Raw genomic sequence first — 27,031 nt, 5'->3', positions numbered from 1 at the left:
GAAGACAGATACCGAGTTCTATAAAATTATTCAAAAACCAATCAAAAACTTGCTCGATTTTTAGCTGACCTCATCAGACAAAATTGATTAAAAACCCTGCTCAAATATATAATTTTTTATCAATGCAAACTAACTCAACGAGAATTGGTAGCTTTACTTGCTTTCCAAACACAGATTTTTTTGTTAATATTGCAATTTTGTCAAAATTTGAAAAAAAAATCCTCGATCAAAATTTTAAGTTTTGACTCACTTAATTCTCCTCATATTTGTAAAGAAAGTTAGCTGCTAGTTTTTTTTTAAAATTGCAGATTAATTGATAGCTTAAAGATAATCAATCCTTGTTTTTCGTTGCTCGTGGTTTTCGAAATCAAAATGTATTCTGTTTAAAACATTTGCACCTTTTTATGGGAAAAAGCTTCAATTTTGAACAAAAAAATGATTTTAAAAGTATCAATTGTGTGTTCATGAAATGTGTTAAAGTGTAGGTTCTATTTAAACGCTTACACTATTGTTTTCCAGCATTTTCAACAACCCTTATTGCTCTTAGATGATTCTTTAATGTGTTAATAACTGGTTGTTTTGATAAATTGAAGTTTGTTTAAAAAATGGCAGTTAGCCAGGCCTGTAATAAGCGGGTGTTCTCCAATTTTTTTTCAAAGTTTGGTGGATTTTTTCCTTGCAGGTATGTGAAATTTCGCCCAATTTCTCTAAGACAGTTGAGATCCAATTTTTGTTCGAGCTATAGTTTTTGTCCAATTAATTCAAAAGTGATTCATTTCAAAGATAGTTATATGCACATCAAAATCCTTTTGATCAATACTTTATTGATGAAAATAAATATGCCACTATACTTAGATATCTAAAGTGATGACTATACAAGAGAATTGAAGGCAAGATAAAGATAAAAACAATGATATCCACGTGTATATAATGAACAAATTAATTACTCGAGAGAAGATACAAGACTTTAATTTTTGGCTCATACACACTTCGTGTTATATTTTTCGAAGCTTATCATATTGTAATTGCTGCCAATATAGCTGGGAGGGTGAAATTAGAGCGTGAAGGAACAAAAGGCACACAGAATGACACATTGAAGGATAACGCTCAAGGAGCTGGGATGACTTTTGAAGAGTGAGAGAATATTAATGTATGTGGAAGATATATTATTGCACTTTATGGGTTGTTTGTTAGCGGAAGACTTATTAGCTCAGCTATAGCACTGTTGAGAGGTTTGAAACAGCGAATTTGAGTAGCTGGAGAGATGAAACGGAATTAGTGTCACGAATTATACAATTTAAATAACGGCTATTGAGAAAAACAGAATTATTAAATATCGACTTCACTTTGAAAAATGACACCTGGATTTTCTATATTTTCAGAATGTGATTTTTTTGATATGACCTAAAAAGAACTTCAACGTTTCCATGCAACAGAAAGTTTAGATACGGACAACCAAATCTATACCTGGTAAAATTAAGTGTAAAAATAAAGTGTTTTGCATGCTTGTTTAGTTATTTGTTTAACTTTCACAAAATCTGCAAGTTTCAGTAGTTGTATAATTCAGTACGGCATCATAGGCGCTGCAATGTGTGTTGAATCGACTGTGAAAAACTCAGTTCCAGTTGTGGTGCAATTGTAAATTGTACTTTGAGGTGTAGCTCCATATTGATAATGGTTGACATTCCCTACAATTCCGGGACAGTAATCATTAGGAGAGGTTACATTTTGCATTGCCAATTGTTGTTGATGAGCTGCATTCAGTGCTGCTGCTTGTTGATGTGCTACGGCAGCCGCCATTTCAGCAGCCGCTTGTTGTTGCTGCGCCGCCATTTGTTGCTGCAGTTTCTCGCGAACTGAAGTCCACCCGTGTTTTAAACTTTTAACCTCAATATCAGTTTCTTCTTTACCCGCCAGGATTTCAGTCATAAACGAGATGTAAATAATTGCGAGTCTTAAAGTGTCGATTCGAGAAATCTTTTTCTCGTGTGAAAAGGTTGGAACTATTTGGCGCAACTCTTCGAATGCGTCGTTTAAGGACAACATCCGTTTCCGTTCTCGGATGTTAGCCGCTCGACGTTGTGCTTGTGTAGCTTGTCGTCTACGTTTTTTGTTGTTCTCGTGTTGAAATCCGAGGTACTGGTCGTCTTGGATAGACCCAACACCCCCCACTGATGATAGACTGTAGAGTGACCCAGGTGGGGTAGATTGGACCAAGTGCAAGGGTGACGTTAGGTCAGTATTGCCAGGTGTGGAAAGATTGCCCGATGGTGTGTGAACAAACCCTGTCGACCCGTTGTGATGTACGAGAGTTGGTGACGCCATCAGTTGAGTTGTTGGGTGGGATCCAGGGACGAAGAGAGGCCCGTATTCTAGAAAACAGGAGACTGATTCAAAAATATTGCGTAGACAATTTGCTGCTCAAATTAAAAGTAATCATGTATATGATATGGATACAAATAATGGTGTCAATACTATTATAAACGTTATTTTCAGATTTAAACAATCAAAACACGAGAAAGATCGCATATTGATCTTAAATTATCATAAAATATTTTGAAATCTCCGAAAATAACCAAGAATGCTAATTGTTTTCTTGGCATCATTTGGTAATAACAGTCAATCAACGCACCGCTCATAGCCAGAAGTTGAAAACGATAAAATCTCAACATTGATCAAAATTTGGTCATAAAAATCAAATCTCAAGATAAAGGACTCGACGAATATTCGGGAAATTTTTGAAAAAATATACATTTGTTCTCAAAAAAGTCGATACAATGGAAGCCAAAGTTTCCGAAATTATCATCATTATTTGAAACCCATCAAACAATAAAATACTTACGTTGTGCTGCTTGTCCATATCCCACCATCTCGGTTTGGTCACCACCAGCAGAGGTCAAGAAATGAGTTGCACCCCCACCTCCCCCACTCTCAATCCCCACCCCTGATTCACCCGGAACACAGCCACTGCCAGCGCCGAAACTCCCAGACCCGATCATACTGAAGTCTTCAGCAAAGCCTGCCGACCCGAACAGGTTGTTTTGCTGTTTAATCAGGGCTATTTCGTCCGAGGGAGGTAGAGCAGCTGCGACCACAGCACAGGTGTTGCTCAGGTAATCAGCAGTTGATGAGGGGCTTGTGATTGGCCCAACTGGTTGCGGTTGAAGATTGAGTATATCGCCAAACTTAATCTCACAATCTGGTGTTTGCTCGAATACCATCCTGTTGGTCTTGACCAATTTTAAAATTAAATTATAACGAGCTGGATTCAATTAATGTTCTCAGCAATGCTGCAATTGTTGACAAATTATATCAACAAAAAGTTAAATTTTGAGCAAAAGTTATTTGTATTTTTAAGTTTACAATACAAAATCGGAAGTCAGTTTTGGCTTTGTTTTGTTTTGTTTTTCAAAACTGGCAAATAATTCCAGCTGTTGTTTTTGAAGTTGTTTTTCACTTGAAATAAACTGGATTTTAAGTAGTTGACTTAGCTAATGAACGCTGCAATTTGATTGGCTGAGAGGCGTGACAAATAAGACGGCTATAATCTTTTGTCGGCTCTGCTTGAGATCAACTGCCGCTCCACAGGAACGTTAAGTCCGGAATACTTTAACTAATTTTAAACTATTAGTAAATAGGTAATTAGAGTACTTATTCACGGATGGTCAGTATCAACGTTTTAAGTGTTTTTCAGAAGTCAATTATATGTTTACTGTCATAATTAACTGGGGACCTAATTAATGAATATAATCATAACTCATCCGCAGCAAAATCGGCGCCAAAATTGTCGAAGGTGGAAAGAAAAGAGAGCGGAAAACTTCTAAAGAAAATTGGGAGCTTGCCTGGAAGGTTATCAAAGCAAGGAAGCCAATTTTAGACTTACCTACATATTCGTGATAAAAAGTTAATAAAACATTGTTTAGAAAATCGAGTTATTATAGACTGCAAACACTTTAAAATGGGATTTAGCGTGGTTTAATTTGTACAATTTGGGAAACTGGGGCACAAAATGCCCTCTCCAATTTGGATAATTGTTATCACGTGCAAAATGCGGGTTCAGAGCCTGATGATAATTGCCCGAACCTTCGAAAACCTTTTTGAAGACAAAAAAATTTCATGCAAGTGTAATGAATAGAAGTACCGAAGGTGGGGTTCTAACTTAGTTACACTAAAAAAGGGTCATTACTAGTATAGCCGCCCACCCCCGCGCTTTATAAAAAGATATAGCCAACTCATTCCCCCCCATTATGGTATAATTACGGTGATTAGGGGGATGGGGGCTAAACTTTATATGACCAGTAAGCAGCGAGGGAGGGCGGATGGGGGACAAAAATCGAAAAGACCCCTAAAAGTTTCGAATAAGGTGATGCAAGGATCTTATCAGCATCATCTATCATCATGTACATTTAAGCTCAGGTCAGCATGTCAGTATTAAAAATATTAATTCGGAAGTCAAGATCATCCCCGATAATTCAACCATTTACCAAGGTAAGGAGTTAAATTCAATTTCCGCGAATTAAAAAAAAATTGAGTGACTTGAATTAGCATTAAAAACATTCTTTTTGCGTTTTATTCAATAGGAGCATGTTTCTTGACTAAATAATAGTTTGAACCCATCAAAAATTGTGAATTCATATGTCCCATGACAGCGATGACATTCGAAAATCAGGTGTTCACAGCCCGTTAACAATCGGAAGCCATTTGGTGAAACTTTGAAATATAAACATATTGTCACATCAGCGACAATGCTCATGTGGTGGCAGCCGAAAAAAGCAACAGAGGAAAAAATATTTCAACTATCGTCATATTGTTTGGTTTTTCTTATCTACGAGCCATTAAATTCCAACAGTTTGCAGCTGGATAAATCCTGGTCTTCATTCAATGAATTTTCTGTTTCAATTCAACACCGTTTCACTCGAGGACGCAAAAAAAAATCTGGGAATGAGTGCTTTTCTGTAAATTTGATAAATCCTCTTCCAGGCCGTATTTTTACAGACCTGTTGCGCTCTTCACTAATTGAGTGAAAGATCAAGCAACAAAATAAATAAATGAGCATATTTTTGAAAAAAAAACTCTCCCCTAACTTCGCAGTCAATTTTCAATTCAGGTGCATGATCCTTTTTTGCATGCAGCCTGCAATCTGTCATTTGTAGCAGCAAGATGATAGCCAGAAGAGAGTTGTTGTATTAAAGACACTCTCATTCAGTTGACTGTAAACCATAAGGAATCTTATGCTGTGCATCATTCTGTTAACACTTAGAATCGAAAATCGTTTGGCATCACCATATATGTCTCAATGCAACCTCTAATGTCCTCATCTACGAGCCATTGAATTCCAACAGTTTGCAGCTGGATAAACCCTGGTCTTTATTGATTTTTCGAATTTAATTCAACACTTTATCACTCGTGGACGCCAAAAAAATATTCTTGGGATGAGTACTTTTCTGGAATTTTAATAAATCCTCTTCCAGGAAATATATATGTACAGACCTGTTGCGCTCTTCACTAATTGAGTAAAAGATCAAGTAACAAAATAAAAAAGGGCATGTTTTTGAAATAAAACTCTCCCTTAACTTCGCAATCAGTTTTCAACTTAAGTACATGATCCTTTTTTGCATGCAGCCAGCAATATGTCATTTGTAGCAGCAAGATGATAGCCAGAAGAGAGTTGTTGTATTAAAGACACTCTCATTCAGTTGACTGTAAACTATAAAGAATCTTATGCTGTGGATCATTCTGTTAACACTTAGCATTGAAAATCGTTTAGCATCGCCCGATATGTCTCAAAGCAACCTCTAATGTCCTCATCTACGAGTTTTTAAATTCCAACAGTTTGCAGCTGGATAAATCCTGGTCTTCATTCATTAAATTTTCTGTTTTAATTCAACGCCGTTTAACTCGCAGACGCAAAAAAATATTCTGGGAATGAGTATTTTTCTGGAATTTTAATAAATCTTCTTCCAGGCCATATATGTACAGACCTGTTGCGCTCTTCACTAATTGAGCTAAAGATCAAGTAACAAAATAAAAAAAGACACAAATTTTTGAAACAAAACTCTCCCTTAACTTCGCAATCAGTTTTCAACTCAAGTACATGATCCTTTTTGCATGCAGCCTGCAATCTGTGTTTTGTAGCAGCAAGATGATAGCCAGAAGAGAGTTGTTGTATTAAAGACACTCTCATTCAGTTGACTGTAAACTATAAAGAATCTTATGCTGTGGATCATTCTGTTAACACTTAGCATTGAAAATCGTTTAGCATCGCCCGATATGTCTCAAAGCAACCTCTAATGTCCTCATCTACGAGTTTTTAAATTCCAACAGTTTGCAGCTGGATAAATCCTGGTCTTCATTCATTAAATTTTCTGTTTTAATTCAACGCCGTTTAACTCGCAGACGCAAAAAAATATTCTGGGAATGAGTATTTTTCTGGAATTTTAATAAATCTTCTTCCAGGCCATATATGTACAGACCTGTTGCGCTCTTCACTAATTGAGCTAAAGATCAAGTAACAAAATAAAAAAAGACACAAATTTTTGAAACAAAACTCTCCCTTAACTTCGCAATCAGTTTTGAACTCAAGTACATGATCCTTTTTGCATGCAGCCTGCAATCTGTGTTTTGTAGCAGCAAGATGATAGCCAGAAGAGAGTTGTTGTATTAAAGACACTCTCATTCAGTTGACTGTAAACTATAAAGAATCTTATGCTGTGGATCATTCTGTTAACACTTAGCATTGAAAATCGTTTAGCATCGCCCGATATGTCTCAAAGCAACCTCTAATGTCCTCATCTACGAGTTTTTAAATTCCAACAGTTTGCAGCTGGATAAATCCTGGTCTTCATTCATTAAATTTTCTGTTTTAATTCAACGCCGTTTAACTCGCAGACGCAAAAAAATATTCTGGGAATGAGTATTTTTCTGGAATTTTAATAAATCTTCTTCCAGGCCATATATGTACAGACCTGTTGCGCTCTTCACTAATTGAGCTAAAGATCAAGTAACAAAATAAAAAAAGACACAAATTTTTGAAACAAAACTCTCCCTTAACTTCGCAATCAGTTTTCAACTCAAGTACATGATCCTTTTTGCATGCAGCCTGCAATCTGTGTTTTGTAGCAGCAAGATGATAGCCAGAAGAGAGTTGTTGTATTAAAGACACTCTCATTCAGTTGACTGTAAACTATAAAGAATCTTATGCTGTGGATCATTCTGTTAACACTTAGCATTGAAAATCGTTTAGCATCGCCCGATATGTCTCAAAGCAACCTCTAATGTCCTCATCTACGAGTTTTTAAATTCGAACAGTTTGCAGCTGGATAAACCCTGGTCTTTATTGATTTTTCGAGTTTAATTCAACACCGTATCACTCGTGGACGCCAAAAAAATATTATTGGGACGAGTACTTTTCTGGAATTTTAATAAATCCTCTTCCAGGCCATATATGTACAGACCTGTTGCGCTCTGCACTAATTGAGCAAAACATCAAGTAACAACATTAAAAAATGCGCAAATTTTTGAAACAAACTCTCCCCTAACTTCGCAATCAGTTTTCAACTCAAGTACATGATCCTTTTTGCATGCAGCCTGCAATCTGTCATTTGTAGCAGCAAGATGATAGCCAGAAGAGAGTTGTTGTATTAAAGACACTCTCATTCAGTTGACTGTAAACTATAAAGAATCTTATGCTGTGGATCATTCTGTTAACACTTAGCATTAAAAATTGTTTGACATCGCCCCATATGTCTCAAAGCAACCTCTAGAGTCCTCATCTACGAGCCATTAAATCCCAACAGTTTGCAGCTGGATAATTTCTGGTCTTCATTCATTAAATTTTCTGTTTTAATTCACCGCCGTTTAACTCACAGACGCAAAAAAATATTCTGGAAATGAGTACTCTCTGGAATTTTAATAAATTTTCTTCCAGGCCATATATGTACAGAACTGTTGCGCTCTTCACTAATTGAGCTAAAGATCAAGTAGCAAAATGAAAAAAGGGCAAATTTTTGAAACAAATTCTCCCCTAACTTCGCAATCAGTTTTCAACTCAAGTACATGATCCTTTTTGCATGCAGTCTGCAATCTGTCATTTGTAGCAGCAAGATGATAGCCAGAAGAGAGTTGTTGTATTAAAGACACTCTCATTCAGTTGACTGTAAACTATAAAGAATCTTATTCTGTGGATCATTCTGTTAACACTTAGCATTGAAAATCGTTTGACATCGCCCCATATGTCTCAAAGCAATCTCTAGTGTCCTAATCTACAAGCCATTAAATTCCAACAGTTTGCAGCTGGATAAATCCTGGTCTTCATGCAGCCTGCAATCTGTCATTTGCAGCAGCAACATGATAGCCAGAAGAGATTTGTTGTATTGAAGACACTCTCATTCAGTTGACTGTAAACTATAAAGAATCTTATGCTCTGGATCATTCTGTTAACACTTAGCATTGAAAATCGTTTGGCATCACCCGATATGTATCAAAGCAACCTCCAATGTCCTCATCTACGAGCCATTAAATTCCAACAGTTTGCAGCTGGATAAACTCTGGTCTTTATTGAATTTTCTATTTTAATTCAACACTGTGTCACTCGTGGACGCCAAAAAGCTCTGGGAATGTATATTTTCTGGAATTTCAAAAAAGTTTTTTACTGGTCATACATGTACAGAACTGTTGCGCTCTTCAGTCTTTGATTGAAAGACGAAGTAACAAAAAAATAGGCATATTTTTGAAACAAAACTCTCCCCTCACTTCGCAATCAGTTTTAACTCAAATTTATGATCTTTTTTCGAATGCAGCCTGCCATCTGTCATTTGTAGCAGCAAGATGATAGCCAGAAGAGAGTTGTCGTATTATAGACACTCTCATTCAGGTGACTGTAAACTAGAAAGAATCTTATGCTGTGGATCATTCTGTTAACCCTTAGCATTGAAAATTGTTTGGCATTGCCCAATATGTCTCAAAGCAACCTCAAATGTCCTCATCTACGAGCCATTAAATTCCAACAGTTTGCAGCTTGTTAAACCCTTGTCTTTATTGAATTTTCTGCATTAATTCAACACCGTATCACTCGTGGACGCCAAAAAATACTCTGGGAATAAACACTTTTCTGGAATTTTAAAAAATTGTCTTACAGGTCATATATGTAGAGACCTTTTGCGCTCTTCGGTCTTTGAGTGAAAGATCAAGTAACAAAATCGAATAAAATGGGCATATCTTTAAAACAAAGCCCTCCTCCAATTTTGCAATTACATTTGAACTCAAATACATGACAGTTTTGTTTGCAGCCTGCATTGTGTCAATTGCAGCAGGAAGATGATAGCCAGAAGTGAGTTGTTGTATATATGACACTCTCATTCATTTGACTGTAAACTATAAAGAATCTTATGCTGTGGATCACTTTAATGGCACTCAGCATTGAAAATCGTTTTCATTGACCGATATGTCTCGAAGCAAACTGCAATGTACGTAACACAATAGAAAACAATGAAAACCCAATGGTGCTTCTGAAATAGACGTTCACTATGTTTTTCAATTGGCAAACCTAAAAGTGAAAACTTTGCAAACTGTCATTCATATAGAGTTGTCGAACTACATAGTTATACTCCAATGAGAAAGTGCATTCGAAAGCTTTTAACTGGGGAAATAAAAGGTTGAAAATTTTGAACCAGAAATGATCTTACAGAATAGGCTAAATCACATAGAAATAGTAGCAAAAAATTAACGGAGATCTTAATGTTTTTCGTGCATTTTGAAATGGAAAATGTATTCATTCAAATACATGATGATTTCTTCTCTGCAACCTGGAGTTTGTCGTCTCTAGCAATCAAAATCATATCCAAATATGAGTTTTAAATTCTAAAACAAACTGATTGAGTTGATAGAAAACTATATAAAATCTTATTCTCTGAATTTTTTGTGATTACTTGATTTGGCCAATCCTTGCGTTGTACAATCTTTCTCACATAAACTCCAGTCGAAGCGCCCCAGACTTAATGAACAAAAAAATGCCTAAGGCCGCTGTTTTAATAAACGTTGACTGTGTCTGTCAAATAGTACACAAAAAATCGAAAACGGAGCAAATTTTTTGATCAATTAGAGTTGACGCACGATATAGAAACAAAATTTTTTGAGAAAGGGCATTCATAATTACTTAAATAGGTATATAAAGAGTAGAAAAAATTGAAGTAAAAAAAGACTTCATGCAATGAGCTATATTACCCAAAAATTAGCAAAACTAAAGGAAGAGATTTTACTGCTTTTTCAAAACATAAAACTTTAATTGTAATTCGTTTTGTGTTCAGCTACGTGAAAGTGTTTTCTGCACAACGGGCAATTTTTCATCTCCAACAATTAAAAGCCTAGCCGAAAAAAACTGTATTTAAGACACCCTCATTCAGCTGACTGAAAACTATAAGGAGTCTTATGCTGTGGATCATTTTGTTTGAATTAGCATGACAAACCGTTTGACAACCAGACAATATGTCTCTGAGCAACTTTCGATGTGCGAAACACAGGAGGAAACAATGGAAACTCAATGCTGCTTTTGTAATGGATGTTCACTATATTTGTCAGGTGGTATATATAAGTGTTATAACGAAGCAAATTTTCATTCAGAGAAAATTGTCGAATTAGACATAAAAAAACTGATGAGAAATTGCGTTAGAAAATATTTAACTGGCGATATTAAGCATAAAAAATGGCGCCAGATAGATATTGACCTCATAGAATGAGCTAGATTACATAAAAGCACTAACGAAAGTTAATCAGAAGAGATTTTGCCGCTTTTCGCACATTAGAATTTGAAATTGCAATCAGTTTTGAGTTCAAATACGTGCTCATTTTTTTATGCAGCTTACAGTTTGTCATCAATTGTGCAAAATTTTGCGAAATTTTGATCACTATAAAGAGACAGACTCGACTGTGCTCGTAAAAGAAGAGCACAGAAGGACAAATTAAATTCCTTCAATTTTTAGGTTGGTAAAGTTAATTTAAATTTTTAGCTATTCCCACCCTCCACAATTTTAGGCACCCCATTTTTGGAGATATTCAGACAATGAGCTCCTGATTTACTTACTCCCCGTGTACACACAATTATTTTAGTGAGCCGATTATCATGATGTGACTTAATAAGTATTGAATTGCACCTTTTGTGACGGAGGCCTATAATAAAAAAGGGTCCTAGCGAAAAGATCAAATTGACCGACGTTCAATCGCTATAATAGAGCATATTCAATTAATTGAAGGTTATGCGTTGCAATTACCAAAAAAAATAGTTATAAGAAGCATTGACTGAAAATGTCCTGGAAATGATCATTTCCAGGACATTTTCAGTCAATGCTTCTTATAACATGCAAAAATGGGGTACTCCTATAGCTGATTTCAGTAACTCCGCCACTGCCTGTCTCCAGCCCGGAATGAAAAAGGAGGAGGGATGAACCACAAAAATCATACTGGAAAATCTCGAAAAAGTCGGTTTTTTAACTAGACTGAATTAGATTTTCCGACAGTAGCTCAACTATTTCAGCTCCATCAACCCCCGAGTGCAGCCAGCGAACCAGGTAAAAAAAAATCGAAGAATTCAAAATCTTGCAAGAAACTTGCAAGATGAATTCATAATCTTGCAAGATACTTGCAAGTTGAATTCAAAATCTTGCAAGATTCTTGCAAGATGATTCAAATCTTGCAAGAATCTTGCAAGCTGCTTGCAAGTAGTATGCATTCCCTTCCAAGATTGCTTGCAAGATTCTTGCAAGATTTTGAATTCGTCGATCACTAGGGGACTGCCTCTAAACGGTATCTTCAGGAAAAACAAGCCAAATTCATTATGTTCTCGCACCATTATTGGAACATAGGAAATTCTCGCTGTTATTGAAATGAAAATGATTGTATTTGACGACATCTTGTATTTGACCGGCTTCTCCACTGAACAATTGATTGTTCTCGACCGGACTTTTAGAATAGAGTCGGAGTTTTTTTTATTTTGAATAAAGTTCACATTGATTTTTGATGAGCACATATTAATTCAAACTCATTTCAGGCTTTGTCAACATTATGAAACTTTCTAGTATTCGGTGGAATTTTTGAACGTGATGGCTCTAAACTCTACACACATTGATTCGTCGTGTGCTAACTACGTGTTCTCGATTACTGCATGACATTTGATCAAGTATAACTTGAATGAAAAGTCACGAGGCTTTGTTTGTTCAGTTTCTGTATGAACTCTTTCCGTCTCTTCCATTTGAATGTGCCCTTTGTGTGTTTGTGTCTGTATGTGTGTAAAGAGCGACAATTGTATTCCGGTTGAGTGAATAGCTGACTTTGAGCGTGAATAGCTAGTTGATCACAGATCGTGTCTTAGCTCTCTTAGTTTGAACACGTGTTACACTTTGTGTAGAAAGGCAAAGCCATTCAGATGGAAAGAAAACTCGCACAACAAACTAAGTAGAAATGTGACTTTCTATTGCTTCCTTGCAATTATTTCAATAGGAAAACTTTCATAATCGTGTTATAATTACTATGAATTGAAGCAACTTGAAAGATGCGGCAATGTTTCATTCAGACACAAAATTTCAGTGTTTAATTGTAATTTGGAAAAATAGATTGTGTGTACAATTGTCCAATTTCGCCTCAGAAGTACCACAGAACTGGGACCATTTCTGCTGGGACCTAATCGGGGTGAAATGATAGAGGGGTTAAAAGACAGAGGGGTTATATGATACAGGGGTGAATAAATCGGGTTTAAATGATTGGGGGTTAAATGAATAGGGGTGAAAAAGCGGGACACCGCCCTATATAGCCGTTAATTTAGCACCCCCCAAAATCAATTCGCGAATTGTAAGAGCGATATTTGCATTTCCTTGAAACAAGAGTGTCTAGGTAGATAGAAGGCACTTTTAGAATAGTTTCCTTAATTTTTTTTATAAAATCAAGCCCTTATTGTAGCCGATAACACCAAAAATGATCTAATACAGAAACTTTGGTTTAATACGTAATATTTTCAAACCATAGCTGTGCTATAGCTTTTAGTAAATGCATATTGTTCATATATGTTCACGTATAAAATTACTTAGCTTTGTCAATATGTTTAAACATTTGTAAATGGGGTGCTAAACTAATCGGGCGGGGGGGGGGGGGGGGGGGGTAGCAGAAAAGATCCCAATACTGTTTGTTCCAATGCCCGTTTTTAGATTTCAAAAAATATAGATCCAATGGTAATTTTGTCGAGAACGTAAATCGTCAGATTAGCATGGCTCCTTCATTAATAAAATTAGAAAAAAAACAATGTGGTGAGACCTACCCGCAATACGGCGGGACTAAAACGCTGCCTATGCACGGACAATCAGTCTCTTTTTTTTTGTGGCTCGATGGTTCCTTTCTGGACCAAACCCACTTAAAAATCCAGTTTGGTTCTCGAATGTTTCCAAATAACTAGAAAGGTGAAATTCTAACTACTGATGTCAATTGCTATGAAGTGTTTCACTGATTTAATTGCAAGGGAAAGATTACCTAAAGTTAAATAAACAAGTTAACAAACAGCAGGCTTTATCTCCCAATGTCAATTATAAGCAGACATTTCTAAGTAGGAAGCCACTTAATTTTGATGCTCTAAAGCATTTCTAAACTTAGAGCATTCCTACTTCTAAAAATTTAGACAAGAGAACGTAACAGTGCACTTAAGATACAAGCGCTAGGCATAAAAAGATACAATGTATCAATTAATATGACAATAGTGGTACGAAATATTAACTTAAAGATATCGAAGCGAGGGTTTGATTAATTGATTGAGTAATTGAGTAGTGTAAACACTAATATACTTTGCAGAACTTTATCAACCCGTCCCCTTCCCACTTCTCCTTCCCCTCCCCCCTTGATACTCTCTGTCTTAATTGACAGTTGCCAAAACAGTGATTGCACAATTGGACAAAACAAAGGAAATCTTAAATGACAGTTAAGATTAAAACTAGTTTAATTATGGTTATTATTTAAAAGAGTCAATTCTCAAATTTGATTTCTGTGGAGATAGCGGACTGGTTCAGGCTCACAGTTTATAGCTATCCCTTATTAGAGGTCTCAGTGCTCAAAACGTAATATTTCTACACTTCGTAATATTTCTATGTGAACTGCATTAGTTTTTTCTTGAGAATATTACTTTTTCGTTTGCTGGTTAATCAAATTGATTATTTGATGCGTCACATGTAATCAATTAATACTATTTTTGTCTTATATTACAATCTTATCTGGTTTAAGGTAGAAGAGACTTTCACAGATCCTCAAATGCGCAATCAAAAGGAAAATGGGTATAAGCAGGCATTTTTGAAAATATGATATGCTTACTGAATTTAAAAAAAAATCAGAGGAAATATTAAAATACAATTAAATTTTTTTTTAATCTGCAAACATGTAAATTAAACTAACCACTTGGTTAATGTTACATGTTAGAAATTTATTAATCAAACATTATTTTTTTTCTAATTTATAACAAACTAAGGTTCGGTTTTCGTAAAATAATTTAATAAAAAATTTGTTTAAATCCTGCAACCCTTCTGTCTATTGGAACTCTTTCGTGTCGTTTAAGCATTTCCGCTGTAACTTTTTGTTTAAATTTGGTCTTCGATGTTTCTTTTCTAATTGTAATTGGAAGTGTGTTCCATTTTCGAATAAAGTTACGAACAATTGAACCATTACTCCATTTTGACTTACATTTTTGTTCTAAGAAAAGGTTATGGGTTCGTTTGTTTACAATAATAGGCACGTTTTCTAAAAATCTGAAATGTTTATTAGAGCGATTTCTTGTTTGTTAGAGAATATTGAAAAACCTATTTAAAGACACCCGTGTTATTTGGAGCTCTGCTGGAAGAATTTTAGTCTCCAGAAGTAGATCTCTGGCAGTATCGTATTTGGTTTTCATAAAGCAAACTTTTATTCCCCAGTTTATCTGTTTGTTAATTCTGTCAATAGAGTAAGATGGTAAATTTTGAAAAAAAAATTGCGCTAAAATCTAAATGAGACAAAACTAGTGACTTAAAAAGATTTATTCTTGTTTTTAGCGGTACCTGATAACGAACCAAATGTAATGATCTGATTGCTGAAGCCATTTTACTGATAACCTTATTTAGTTGATTTTGGTATGTCAGTTCTCTATCAATTATTACACCTAAATATCTACATTTTTCAGATGCTTCCAATCGGTGTCCCTTGAAATCGACAGTAAAACTTTTCACAATTAAAAACAATCTTCATAAAAAGCGTTTCTTCCGTTTTGGCCTACGATGAAAGTGGTGAAATCAAACCAACAGACAAGTGGGCTCAAGATTCTGAGCTATTCTACGAACAAATTTAATAGAAAGGTTCTTATCAACTGGAAAATATAGGTGGCGAACAACAAATCGCAAAGCTTTTTCTGATTTTAAAGGATTCTCAAAGAATTTTTATTTAAAATTTCAGTCTATTCTTACCAGGAGCAAAAAAAAACCCTTCTGACCCAGCATAAAAATGACCCCACTCATTCACAGAAAGTTGCGTGGATGTTTGGCATACCTTTCAAGCATTTGTGAAGAACGTTTTTAAAACTGAAGCATGTAATTTATTTCAGTTTTGATTTTTAACAACCAAAGTTTACATCAAAAAAACATGCGTTGCAGTATGTTGGCAAAGCAAATTCAAGATAATTAAGTTGTTAATCTTTCTCGACTTCAACAGATTGAAACTGATTCTATGTGACTTGACGATCAAAAAGTTTTTAATTGCAGCATCAAGTTCTTAGTATAGTTCTTTAGCATCATAGAAATGAGTTTTCTGCTTTTTTTTTAATTAAATCACACAGCTCTGGGTGCTATGACGATAAAACTGACAAATTGTGCTCGTGAGCAAATTTCAGATAAATAAACTGTTATGTAACCTTCCCTATGGACTTCAGTATTTCTTTGCAAACAAAATTTCTGAAGAAATTTAATAATCTGTTAGCAATGAAAAACTTTTGTGTAATTTTTTTGTTATTTTTGTCCAAGGAAATTTTCTGTTGAAGGAAGATACACTGGCTGTTATTCAACTGTGTTGTTTCCAAAGATCTGATACGTACGGAAGAAGTAATTCGTAGAGATGGAATGTAACTTAATCTTAACGGCAATGCTACAAGGAGATTTCTGTTCAATATCAACTGCCTTTTCAAAATCAGGATGTTTTTGCATTATAGTTTTAGAATTAAGTCTTTGCTCACAATTTTCTAAAATCTTTGCTCACTAAGAAGTTCAGATGCCTTTAAACGAAAATTCGTTTGAGGTTTTCGACTTGAATACAAAATTTTGTGAACAACTGATTAGGATAATCCTGCTGAAAACAGATTATGCATTCCATACTCTGAATTAAAGACAAAAAATGCCTGATTTTTTATATCTGGTAGAATAAAAAATAAAAAGTTGATCAATTTGATAAATTTAAAGATTCATTCCAAGTGGTACAAGCTCCTATATCTTCAAAATCGTGAAGCTGAAGAACAAAGGCTTTCGCTGACTTAAAATTTGTGTTAAATGAATTCGCCTGATTCTCGCTTACAGTTTAACTGTTGGGCATCAAAGAACTTGCAAAAGCTCTACAAGTAACAGGCAACCAAAAAAAGCACAACTTTTTGACAAAAAATTTTACTTTTAAATTAAGAGTTGATGGATAAAACTTTTCACTTTACAATTCAGAGCTGCTGAGTTAGTTTTTACAGAATATCTATTCTGATTCCTACAATTGCTTTGACAATGGAAAAAAATCAGGAAAACTTGATTTTTTGCATGTTAAAAAGTCTTGTTCAAAATTTATTCGGAAATGTTCTTGACAATAAAATTTTTATGGTCTAATTAACTGAGCAAATCATGTTTATAACTGACAGCCTATGAACTTAGACAAACTGACAGATGGTTAAACCTGCAATAGTATTTCTTGATCAAAAACAAAAATTATATGCCATTTTTATTAGCTGCGCCACCAATCAAAATTTTCATTCCATTCAATACACTCATTGAAATACGACTTTTGATATTTTCGATCCAATTTCAAAGAAAATTCTGTACTTAACATCCTTTTTATTATATTCAAATCGTCTCAACGTTAATTCATGGTGTTTTTCAAGATAACTATTGTTTTTAAAAGTTTTTTTTGAAGTTTAAGTTGTACCACTGTTGAAGTAATTATGTTAATTCGTGTTTCTTAATTATTGTGCTTAAAACAAATTTTTTACCTTACTTCAATCTGAATTATTTCCTATTCCGGAACCTATTTAGACTATATCAATAGACAAAATAAAATTTTGCAGAACAGTTAGGCGGACAAAAAACACTTTTTTAATCTAATTAGAGTTTGAAATAATCCCTAAATAAATTGTCTCGAATTGTCTACCCAAATTTGCAAAAAAATGCTTTTAAGGAGACTTTACGTTGAAAATTTTTTGTCAAGAACACGTGCATTTTCTTCTGTTTGTTGCATTTTCTTCTGTTTGGTTTGCTTTTGCTGTAAATTTGTTTGTGATTTTTTTGATAAGCTTCTCGTTGAATAAAAATGTTGAAAAATTTTTTGCTCTTTGGTTTATTATAGGAATTCGAGTTAGCGAACAACGCCAAGAACTTCTGAAATTACCTTGCAGCCAAAATTAATTACAAAAAACATAAAAACAACACAGTCCAAAGACAGTAAATTTTCCAGTTAAGAAGAACATTTTGTTTTTTTTCTCTCAATCCAATTCATATAAGTGCTTTTTCTCTTAGTGCAACTCTTAACGCATTGAAAATCCCAAGTTTGATTTTAAAAATCTGACCAAAAAATGTCTCTGGAACAAATTGCGGTTTCAGAAATAATTGAAAAACTTCCTAAAGCAGATTAGCGAGTTAAAAACAACAGCAAGTAAAAAAAGCTATACGTTGTTGTCTCCAAAAAATTCTCTAACTCGATTCTTTTTGGGATTTCCGAAAAAGCATTGAAAAAGTTTTGTAAAAGTTTCTGTAACATGATTCTGTTTGCACCTAATTTTGTTTCTCATTTGATCCGAATCATTTCATCAAAAACGTTTTAGTATTTTAAAGTGGCTACCAGGAACCATTAAGTACGCCTTATAGAAACATTTTGAATCAGAACAACTTTTACAATTTTTTCTTATTTGTTCCTGTATTTTTCTGAAAATGGTAATAGAAAAGAAAACCAATTTTTTATTAAGACATAAGAGCCAAACGAACTAATTTTTTTGCTATATGCCAACATCTGTTCATGCTCCATTCTATGAGAGAAATGAGTTCTTTCTGCTTTTTTTGATTAATTCACAGTGCACCTAGTGCTGTGACAATAAAACTGACGAATTGTGCTAGTGAGCAATTTTCAGATCAAAAACTGTTATGTAACTTTCCCTATGAACTTCAGTCTTTCTTTGCAAACAAAATTTCTGAAGAAATTTAATAATCTGTTAGCAATGAAAAACTTTTGTGTAATTTTTTGTTCGTTTTGTCCAAGGAAATTTTCTGTTGAAGGAAGATACACTGGCTGTTATTCAACTGTGTTGTTTCCAAAGACCTGATACGTACGGAAGAAGTAATTCGTAGAGATGGAAAGTAACTTAATCTTAACGGCAATGCTACTTGGAGATTTCTGTTCAATATCAATTGCTTTTTCAAAATCAGAATGTTTTTGCATTATAGTTTTAGAATTAAATCTTTGCTCACAATTTTCTAAAATCTTTGCTCACTAAGAAGTTCAGATGCATTTAACCGAAAATTCGTTTGAGGTTTTCGACTTGAATACAAAATTTTGTGAACAACGGATTAGGATAATCCTTCTGAAAACAGATTATGCATTCCATACACTGAATTAAAGACAAAAAATGCCTGATTTTTGAATTCTGGTAGAATAAAGATGTGATAAATTTAAAGACTCATTCCAAGTGGTACAAGCTCCAATATCTTCAAAATCGTGAAACTGAAGAACGAAAGCTTTCACTGACTTAAAATTTTTGTTGAATGAATTGGCCTAATTCTCACTTAAAGTTTGTCTGTAAGGCATCAAAAATTTTGCGAATGCTTTCAAAGTAACAGGCAACCGAAAAAAAGTGTTGTCAAAGTGTTATCACAACACTTTGACAACAAATTTTTCTTTAAAATTCAGAGCCGATGAATGAAAACTTTTCACTTTACAAATCAGAGCTGCTAGATTAGTTTTTACAGAATCTGTATTCTGAGTCTTACTAACGGTTTGACGAGGGAAAAAATCGGGAGAACTTATACTTTTTCTTGTTGAAAAGTCTCGTTTTATGCCAACTAAAATAGCGGCGTCACCAATCAAATTTTTCGTTCAACTCAGTAGATGAACTGAAATGCGATTCTCGGCATTTTTAAAACAATTTCATGGAAAATTATATCATCAGCTTATTAAATTATATTAATTAGCTAGTTAATAAATTGTTTTAAGTCCTATTTGTAGCAGAAGTTTTACCGCAAATTGGATCTGGATATTCCATTAACAGATTTGGGAGAAAATTTTCAAATGGTCTGAATGCTGATTGATGGTATCAAAAAGAAATCAAAAGTTATAGTTTGGTTGCGGCATTTCACGAGGGATTGGATTCTTTGCATTAATTACTTCTCATTGGATTCATCGCATTCATGACATTTCTTTTTTCACATATTCTTTCAAAACATCATCAGCACATTCGCTTACGTTTTGTTCCATCGCATCTTTCGTGTTCATCTCATTCATTCAAACTTGTCTCATTTATCGCATTCCCTTCAGTATTGCTATAGATGCGGCGTGCCCTGTCTCAGCTACCTGTCCAAGTTACAATATATTGTTTATATTAAAATATAATACTCTCTCCGAATAGTGTGCAAACAATTTATGTAGTTAACAGCAGATGTAAATACACCCGACTAAGAATTAATTTTTAGCAGTTATTATCACACTTTTTTTGATTTTCATATATTTCGATATAAAGCTGGAAAGAAATCACTGTTTTTTAAACTAAAATTACAACCCTATTGTATTTAACGTTCTCAAGAATAGAAAAATTGAGATCAATTCTGTCCAATGTGAAATCGGCTAATTTGTCAGATTTCTCTGCAAATAGAATAACGTGAATTTATGTCATCTGACATTTTATTAGTATCAAATATTGCTAATAATAAAATACTTCCGATTTCAGCAGAAATAGTATATCAGTTTAACTTGTACTGCATCAACAAGGGACATTAAAAATTTAAAGTTAGTACATTTCCTGTACAGCGACACATCTTAAGAGCTGAAGTCAACAAAGTTGTTTGCAGAAGGAAGTTTTTCAAGCGAAGCGGTTTCTGCCGCCGCCACTTTTCTAGCACCTTAACAGACAAATTTACGACCCTTGTCAAAATTTCAGCCAAGTCGGATGATTATAATGTTTCCAGTCATAGTCCGTTAAAAAGTCTGCTAACCAGACGAGTAACAGGAGTAGGAAGTGATAAAGTAAGCTCTGAGAAAGATTTATGAAGGTTTCACAATTTAATTAGCTAGTTAATAAATTGTTTGCAGTCCTATTTGTAGCAGAAGTTATACTGCAAAATGGCCCTGGATCCTCCATTAACAGATGTGGGAGAAAATTTTTGGAAATTGTGGAAGAAAATATAGGTAATCAGTTATTACGCAGTTATAATATGAGCGATTATAACCTTGAGTTATTTTCCTATCACAATGGGGCTTCAAAACTTGAGGGCATGCCACCCGGTTTTGAGTGTACAAGAAAAATTTTGCAATTAATTATATGTGCAGAGTTGTAAAAATGTTATAAAAGAAACAAGCTGCAATTGTTTGCAATAGATTGCCGTCTGCATGCATGAAAATTTTTAAGAAGACGCTTAAAAGCCGTATAGAAACCATTTAAATCCCAGTTATTCCAATATTATGGTAATATAGTATCACAATGGTCTGCTTTTTGCCTCTATGAGCGCCAAAATTTCTTCCGACAACTTCTGTTGCCTATTTCTTTTTTTCTAGCACGATTTTCAATGATTTTTTATATATTGTACAATGCTTTCTAAAAGTGAGAGAGCATATGATTTTACTCCTTTTTTTACTTAAACTAAAATTTCAAAGGCTTCGTACTGCTGTGTTCTTGTTTGAAAAAAAAATCCAATACAATTAGAGTTGACAAAATTTGAAAATTATGTAAACAAAGAAGGAACAATTTTTGATGTTATTAACATTGCACAAAACTTAAAAGCATTTAGAAAAAAATTGCGAGAGCTTCATTTCACAAATCACAATTGATTTGTTCCACCGACAAAAAAAATGCTCAAAAAAGCACACAAATAGGTAAATCATGGAAACTTGGGCAATTTTGACTTTCAAGCTTAAAACTCCAACCAGAATTGGTAGAGAATTTTCATTTTGACAGGCTTTTTTAAACAATTTTTTGCCTAATTTGTTAAACGATGAACCAGACAATTTGTTCTCTGCAGATAAAGAAAAAAACAAAATATTTGATTCTTCGACTTTGATCTGATAAACGAAACTTTTTAAATAAACGCTTAAAAATGGCGCAAATTCGAGTGCAAAGGTAATTTTTTGCTTAATTGATACAAGTATTTTGTTTCGAGTCACTCATTTCTCTATGAAATTAATTGTTCCATTGACCAATATACATTTTTCAATGAGACAATTTTGACAAAGTGCTCATTCTGCCTTCATAAAATGTTCTGCGAGAATTTATTTTTAGACTCTGCGTTCCTGTTATTATGTTTATCAAACTTCAAGTCAAGATAGTGATCTTTGCCACCAGGTGTATGATTAATCGGTTTTTTATATGTTACACTTATTTGACACTCATTTGCTCGATTTGAATTGTGCAATCGGAAAAATCATAACAACCTTTGATTTATTTAATTACGACTTGCATGATTTTTTGCATTGACAAAATAAAGTTGTGTTAGATAGTTATAGTAATCTTAGTAACTCTTAATCTAAATAATTTCTAATTTAATAAGACTAATTGTATTGCTGAGAAAGTCGTTGTTCCGAATGAGCAAACTATCATCGCTAATATTTTTTGTTCTGTTCACAGAGATCACATAAAAGTATTTCACTTGTTCAAAAATTATTTAGTTCCAAAAAATGTGATAGTTGCTTTTGCAGTCTAAATATTTTAACGTTTTCCTTATGAAAAGAATTTGGATTTGTGTTGTGTATCCTTGAACAACTGCTTTTCGCTTGTTTGCTTAGAAACTATTCAACTTTTAAATATTGCTAAGAAATTTGACAATTTTCTTTCAAATCCGGTGACAATTTTTTCTCGCTTGATTTTCTTGTAATTTAATTGAAAGTTCGCCACAGAAAATCATTCCTTCAACTATTCCTTTTTATTTTTTTTAAAATCACTTATTCTACAATCATCTAACGTCAATCAGATAACTTGTGATAGTTTTGAGTGACATAGTTGACTTTTGGCAACAAATTTTGTGGTTGCTTGCTTGAATTCTTAAATTCGTTGCTGATTCCTTGTCCACAAAAGCATCAATTTTGACTTTCCTGTACAAAATAGAAAATAATAATTCAAAAGAAAATAAACATGTGTTAATATCAATAGAAAAATGCAAAAAAGTGTTAGTAAATGATGGTAATGACCATATTATTAAATAATTTTTTTAAGAAAAGGGTTTCAAAAATTTTGATTGAAAAATTTAAATGGTGGAGATTGCAGAATGTTAAGAGAGAAATCAAAAAATTTTGAGACGTTATTTTTGCATTTATAGTGCTCAACGGAACAGTAACATTTTTATTAGCTGGCAGACATCAATTTTCTCAAGGATTAAACAGATTTAACAGAAGTAATTTTGCTTATATATCTCTTAAAACAGACGCTACTATATCACCGACAGTTTCTGGGACAGAAAATGAAATATAATGCGCCTGTAACAACAATGAGAGCAGAAATTGACCAAAAAGGTTTTGCAAGAATCTTGCAAGATGTCGAATCATCTTGCAAGCTCTTACAAGATAGTAAACATTTTGCAGGATTTTACAAGATAGCCATTTTGTTGCAAGATTCTTGAAAGACCACGCAAGATAAACATCTGGTCTCGACTAGGGGTGTTTAAATTATATCATATCAAAATCTTTTTGCGTGATATCAAAAGCTGTCAACATTAAAAACTCAAAATTGACATCTAGATTTTTTTACTTTTCTCAAAGAGAGTTAAAATAGTTTTTTACGACTCTAGCGAGTAACCAAATTTTGCACTAATTTTTTTCAATATTTTTTTATATACTCTGATATTTGTTTGAGATAAGCTAGCACAAGTTTCTGTGCAATGAGAAGCCTTGTGATTCTTGCACATTGAACCTCGAATCAAGACATTAGTAACGTTTCTCATTTTTTGATATCCGACGTGTTAAGGCGTCAGGTTTTCAAATTTCTGCATACTTTCATTTGTATAAGCAACGAAATATATTTTTCATTTTCAAAATTATATTGGCGACATCTGATATGTTGTTTATTGTTATCCAAGATAACGCAAGGCAATTTTTATAGTGGTTGAAAGAACAAGCTTAAAAAAACTTCAATGGTTTCCCGCTATTGAAGTGAAACTGAAATGACGCGTGGTCTGTTTACGTGTGTTCAAATTATATTCAAATTTTTTAAATAACTACAATATGAATAAATTTTGTTTATGCAACAACTTCAGAGCTTGAATTGATTATGTGAAAACAACTGGAAATGAAGTGCAATTGATTGGCTTTCGAAATGAACTTCAAGTGCTCAATTCTCTCAATTTCATTTTGGTGAGAAGAAGCCAAACTGACCAAAACGTGGTCGCTCCTGCTAGGATATCCAGAAAATGTTTACAATCTCTCTAAAAACACAAATGATAAAAACAACATCAAAAACAATAAGACGCACATGACTGCGTTTTAGCGCATTCATCGGCTATTTTGGGCTATTCATGTTTGCGCCACTTAAGATTGTTCAACATCATCTTTGACTGAATTAACTTAAAAACAAACTTTAAATCTTGTTCTTGCAAAACAAACTGCTTTCTATCATAAATAAACAACCGCTTCCGATATAAAACGGGCATGTCAGCTATTGAAAAAGACTATTTGAAATAAATTTCAATGAAGATAGCTGAAAATGAAGAACACTGAAAATGAAATTGACAGAATTGCGGTACACATTTTTCTATAAATTTTGTCTTATTCTTAGAATCATTGATAGAGTCCAATTATAAAGCCTTAGACTTCTATCAACTAGTAAGAGTTTTATTTTAAGTATTCTCTTTTCGGATTGAACAAAAATTAAGTTTCATTCAAAACTAAATAAATGCCCGCAAGCTCATAAGATCCCTTCCAAAAGGCTGAAGACTTTAAATGAGTTTGGCTATTCAATTAAACTTTTTTGGTCACATCTCTTGTCAAATTATAGCTATGAATGCAAATGAGAAAGAAAGAACGTTGAAATTGCACAAGATTTTCATCAAGTAGTCTTCTATTATGCTTCTTTCATTAAGTGCAAAGACATACACATTGTTGAAGCCAACTGGCAATCAATATTCTAAATAGATTCGATGAGCAACTTTAGTCAAGTGATTGAGGGATGGAAAATTATGGAACAAATTCCCATTTTGTAAAGAGGGGAGAATTTGGAAAATTTGAGGAAAGTATTAATTTTGAGTGAAATTAATATCGCAGTTTTTCCACGCTGCTTTTCTTCAAGTGGCGCTTCCTTGATAATTAATGGAAAGAGCAAATTTAAGGCCTTAAGGTCATAAAGTTGAATTAAATTCCATAGTTAAGGGACAGCCAGCTTGCCATTGAAATCTAGACGAGAACCCAAAAGTGATGGAATCAAACGAGACCAAAAGGGCTCAAAGTCGCGCCGGCTGCGGTGTGAACAAACAGGGAAAAACAACAACAAAAGTAAACAAGAGTAAACAAGGCGCGCGGGCATTGAGGTGTGAAAAGAAATAATCAAAGTAATTATCGTAGCAAAGTGGACAATGGAATTTAAGGCCATTAATTATGGGTTATATTTTGATAACAGATTGCTTTCATTACACTCAATTCAACTTGAAATATGAATTAGCCCAAACAGATTAACGATATCAAAGCTAATCCTGATCCTACCTAGGGTATGAGCGACGGGCTAATTTATAATAAATAGTCCCTACGAGACTCGTAACCACAACGCCTCATGTCTGATATATTTTATTATTTATTGTTCAAAGTTTTTCCAAGAAAAGATTCAAATCACCCTAACATACATCGTGCGCTAGGAAATTATGGCCTAATTGTAAAAATAGAGCGGAATGAGCAAAAAAGTTTTACGGCCGGAAAGTTTTCAGTAACTTTTGCGGAAAATTAGCGCGGGGTTTTCGGCGGATCTTAGTATAATTGTACAGCACAACTAGTTACATAATTCACTAATAACAACGGCAAGCACAGGTGCACCTCAACTCAGCAGTCTAAGGGAATCTTTTCTGCTAGCTCCCAACCCCCCCTTCCCCCGCTTAATTTGGCACCCCCTACAATGATCCCATAAGACATTCGGCAGATAATATACGATAAAACTTCTTCCAATAAAATATTAAACAGTAGAGTTTCCTCTTATAAGATCTTAGACGACAAAAATACTATTCTCTAACTACGAATAGATGAAAAAATTCATCGTTCAGGATAAGGCCGAAAAAATTGCTATTTAAATATTGAAAAAAAAAATTCGTAAGCCAATCAAGACAACAAAACCATTAAATTTTCTGATGATAGCCGAGAGGTAAGGTGTGTGATTGACAAGACAATGATCGATAGCTCGATCCCCTGCCTCTTTCAAGTTTTGTGTGAGGGGGAGATCTTACTTGAACATTGCTTCAGGTTCAACATAGCCTGACCAATCTTGGGTGCAATGATAGTAGCACGTGGACGTTTCAGACGCAAAAAAATGGCTAAAGTCACCAAAAAAGAGCATTCATGCTAACAAAATGAACTGTCCGAGATGTGCCGAAAGATATGAAAGGACTGCTGAGAATAGGCTTCTGTTAATGCACTGCTGACTAAAAGCCTAATGCTCATCCGCTGCGGTTACGCAGGCAAAAATCGTTTATTTAAAGACAGCAAGATGGCTAAATTTAGTTTCTCACATAGAACTTTTCAAATAAATTTACGCGACAAAGAACTCAACAATAAATTCTCATACTTTTATCAAATTATCATAGGAAGAAGCCATTAGATGTCTGGTCTTACAAAATGGTAAAAACCATTTTTCCTATAAAAATTTGTCAGATGAAAAATTTTGCTTGGTAGATTTTATGACCTAAGCTTAAAACTATATCTACTTATTTTGAGTAGATGAATTTTTGTTGTCTGCAAACGTTGAATATTTCCTGACTGCACTAAAGTACTTATAAGCAGTTTTTCTCAATTTTGCCTGAACACATGTCTTGTGAGATCCATAAATATATGTACAGTTGAATTTTAAAACCTTACATAATAAATATTCCACTATTCTACTAACCGTTCAAGAACTGATACAAATAAAATTATCACTGATTTAAGAGAGCATGAGACCTATAAAAACGAGTAACTGAAGCTGTTCCAGGGCATATTATGGGCATATTAAATAAACAAAAAAAGTTTTTTTTACTTTAATGCTTAATTTGAATTAAATATTGGCCTTGTCATTAAGAGTTGATTCGTGCCATTTGATTTTTCATAGGTGCTCAGTCTCTCTCATAAACAGATTGCTTAGTTTCCTGTCTAGTTTACTATTTCAAAAAAGCAAAACAGGTGATCTTTATATTTTGTTCTTTTGAACCATGCATTTTTTGCATTCAGTAAAATCGATCATTGTAATTGAAATTGATTAACGGAATTGTTGTCCAATTTGCAAATCAAAATGATATCTGAAAGAAAACGAAGGAACCGAACATCTTTATTCTAAGAGCTTTGCTCCTACTTGTATCTGACTCATGTCATTAGGAATTAAATATGCAAAAGGACCATTAGATCGTCTTTTTGTCACACTTCTCATTCTATAAGAAGTCAA

General features: G+C 33.9%; 1 protein-coding gene across 1 annotated transcript; it reads right to left on the bottom strand.

Moving 5' to 3' along the window:
- Positions 1-771: 771 nt before the first annotated feature.
- On the bottom strand, positions 772-3,529 carry LOC142348832 (uncharacterized). Its single transcript, XM_075400366.1, has 2 exons — positions 2,843-3,529; positions 772-2,372 (listed from the first exon to the last, which is right to left on the bottom strand). Exons 1-2 carry the CDS (start codon positions 3,219-3,221, stop codon positions 1,564-1,566), a joined length of 1,188 nt encoding a protein of 395 aa, XP_075256481.1. The 5' UTR covers positions 3,222-3,529; the 3' UTR covers positions 772-1,563.
- Between the last annotated feature and the right edge of the window lie 23,502 nt (positions 3,530-27,031).

Source organism: Convolutriloba macropyga, chromosome 1, assembly GCF_964194025.1.
Source record: "Convolutriloba macropyga chromosome 1, txConMacr16.3, whole genome shotgun sequence".
Classification (NCBI taxonomy): domain Eukaryota; kingdom Metazoa; phylum Xenacoelomorpha; order Acoela; family Convolutidae; genus Convolutriloba; species Convolutriloba macropyga.
Note: the sequence above shows the minus strand (reverse complement) of the source record. Positions and strands in the feature narration are given on the sequence as shown.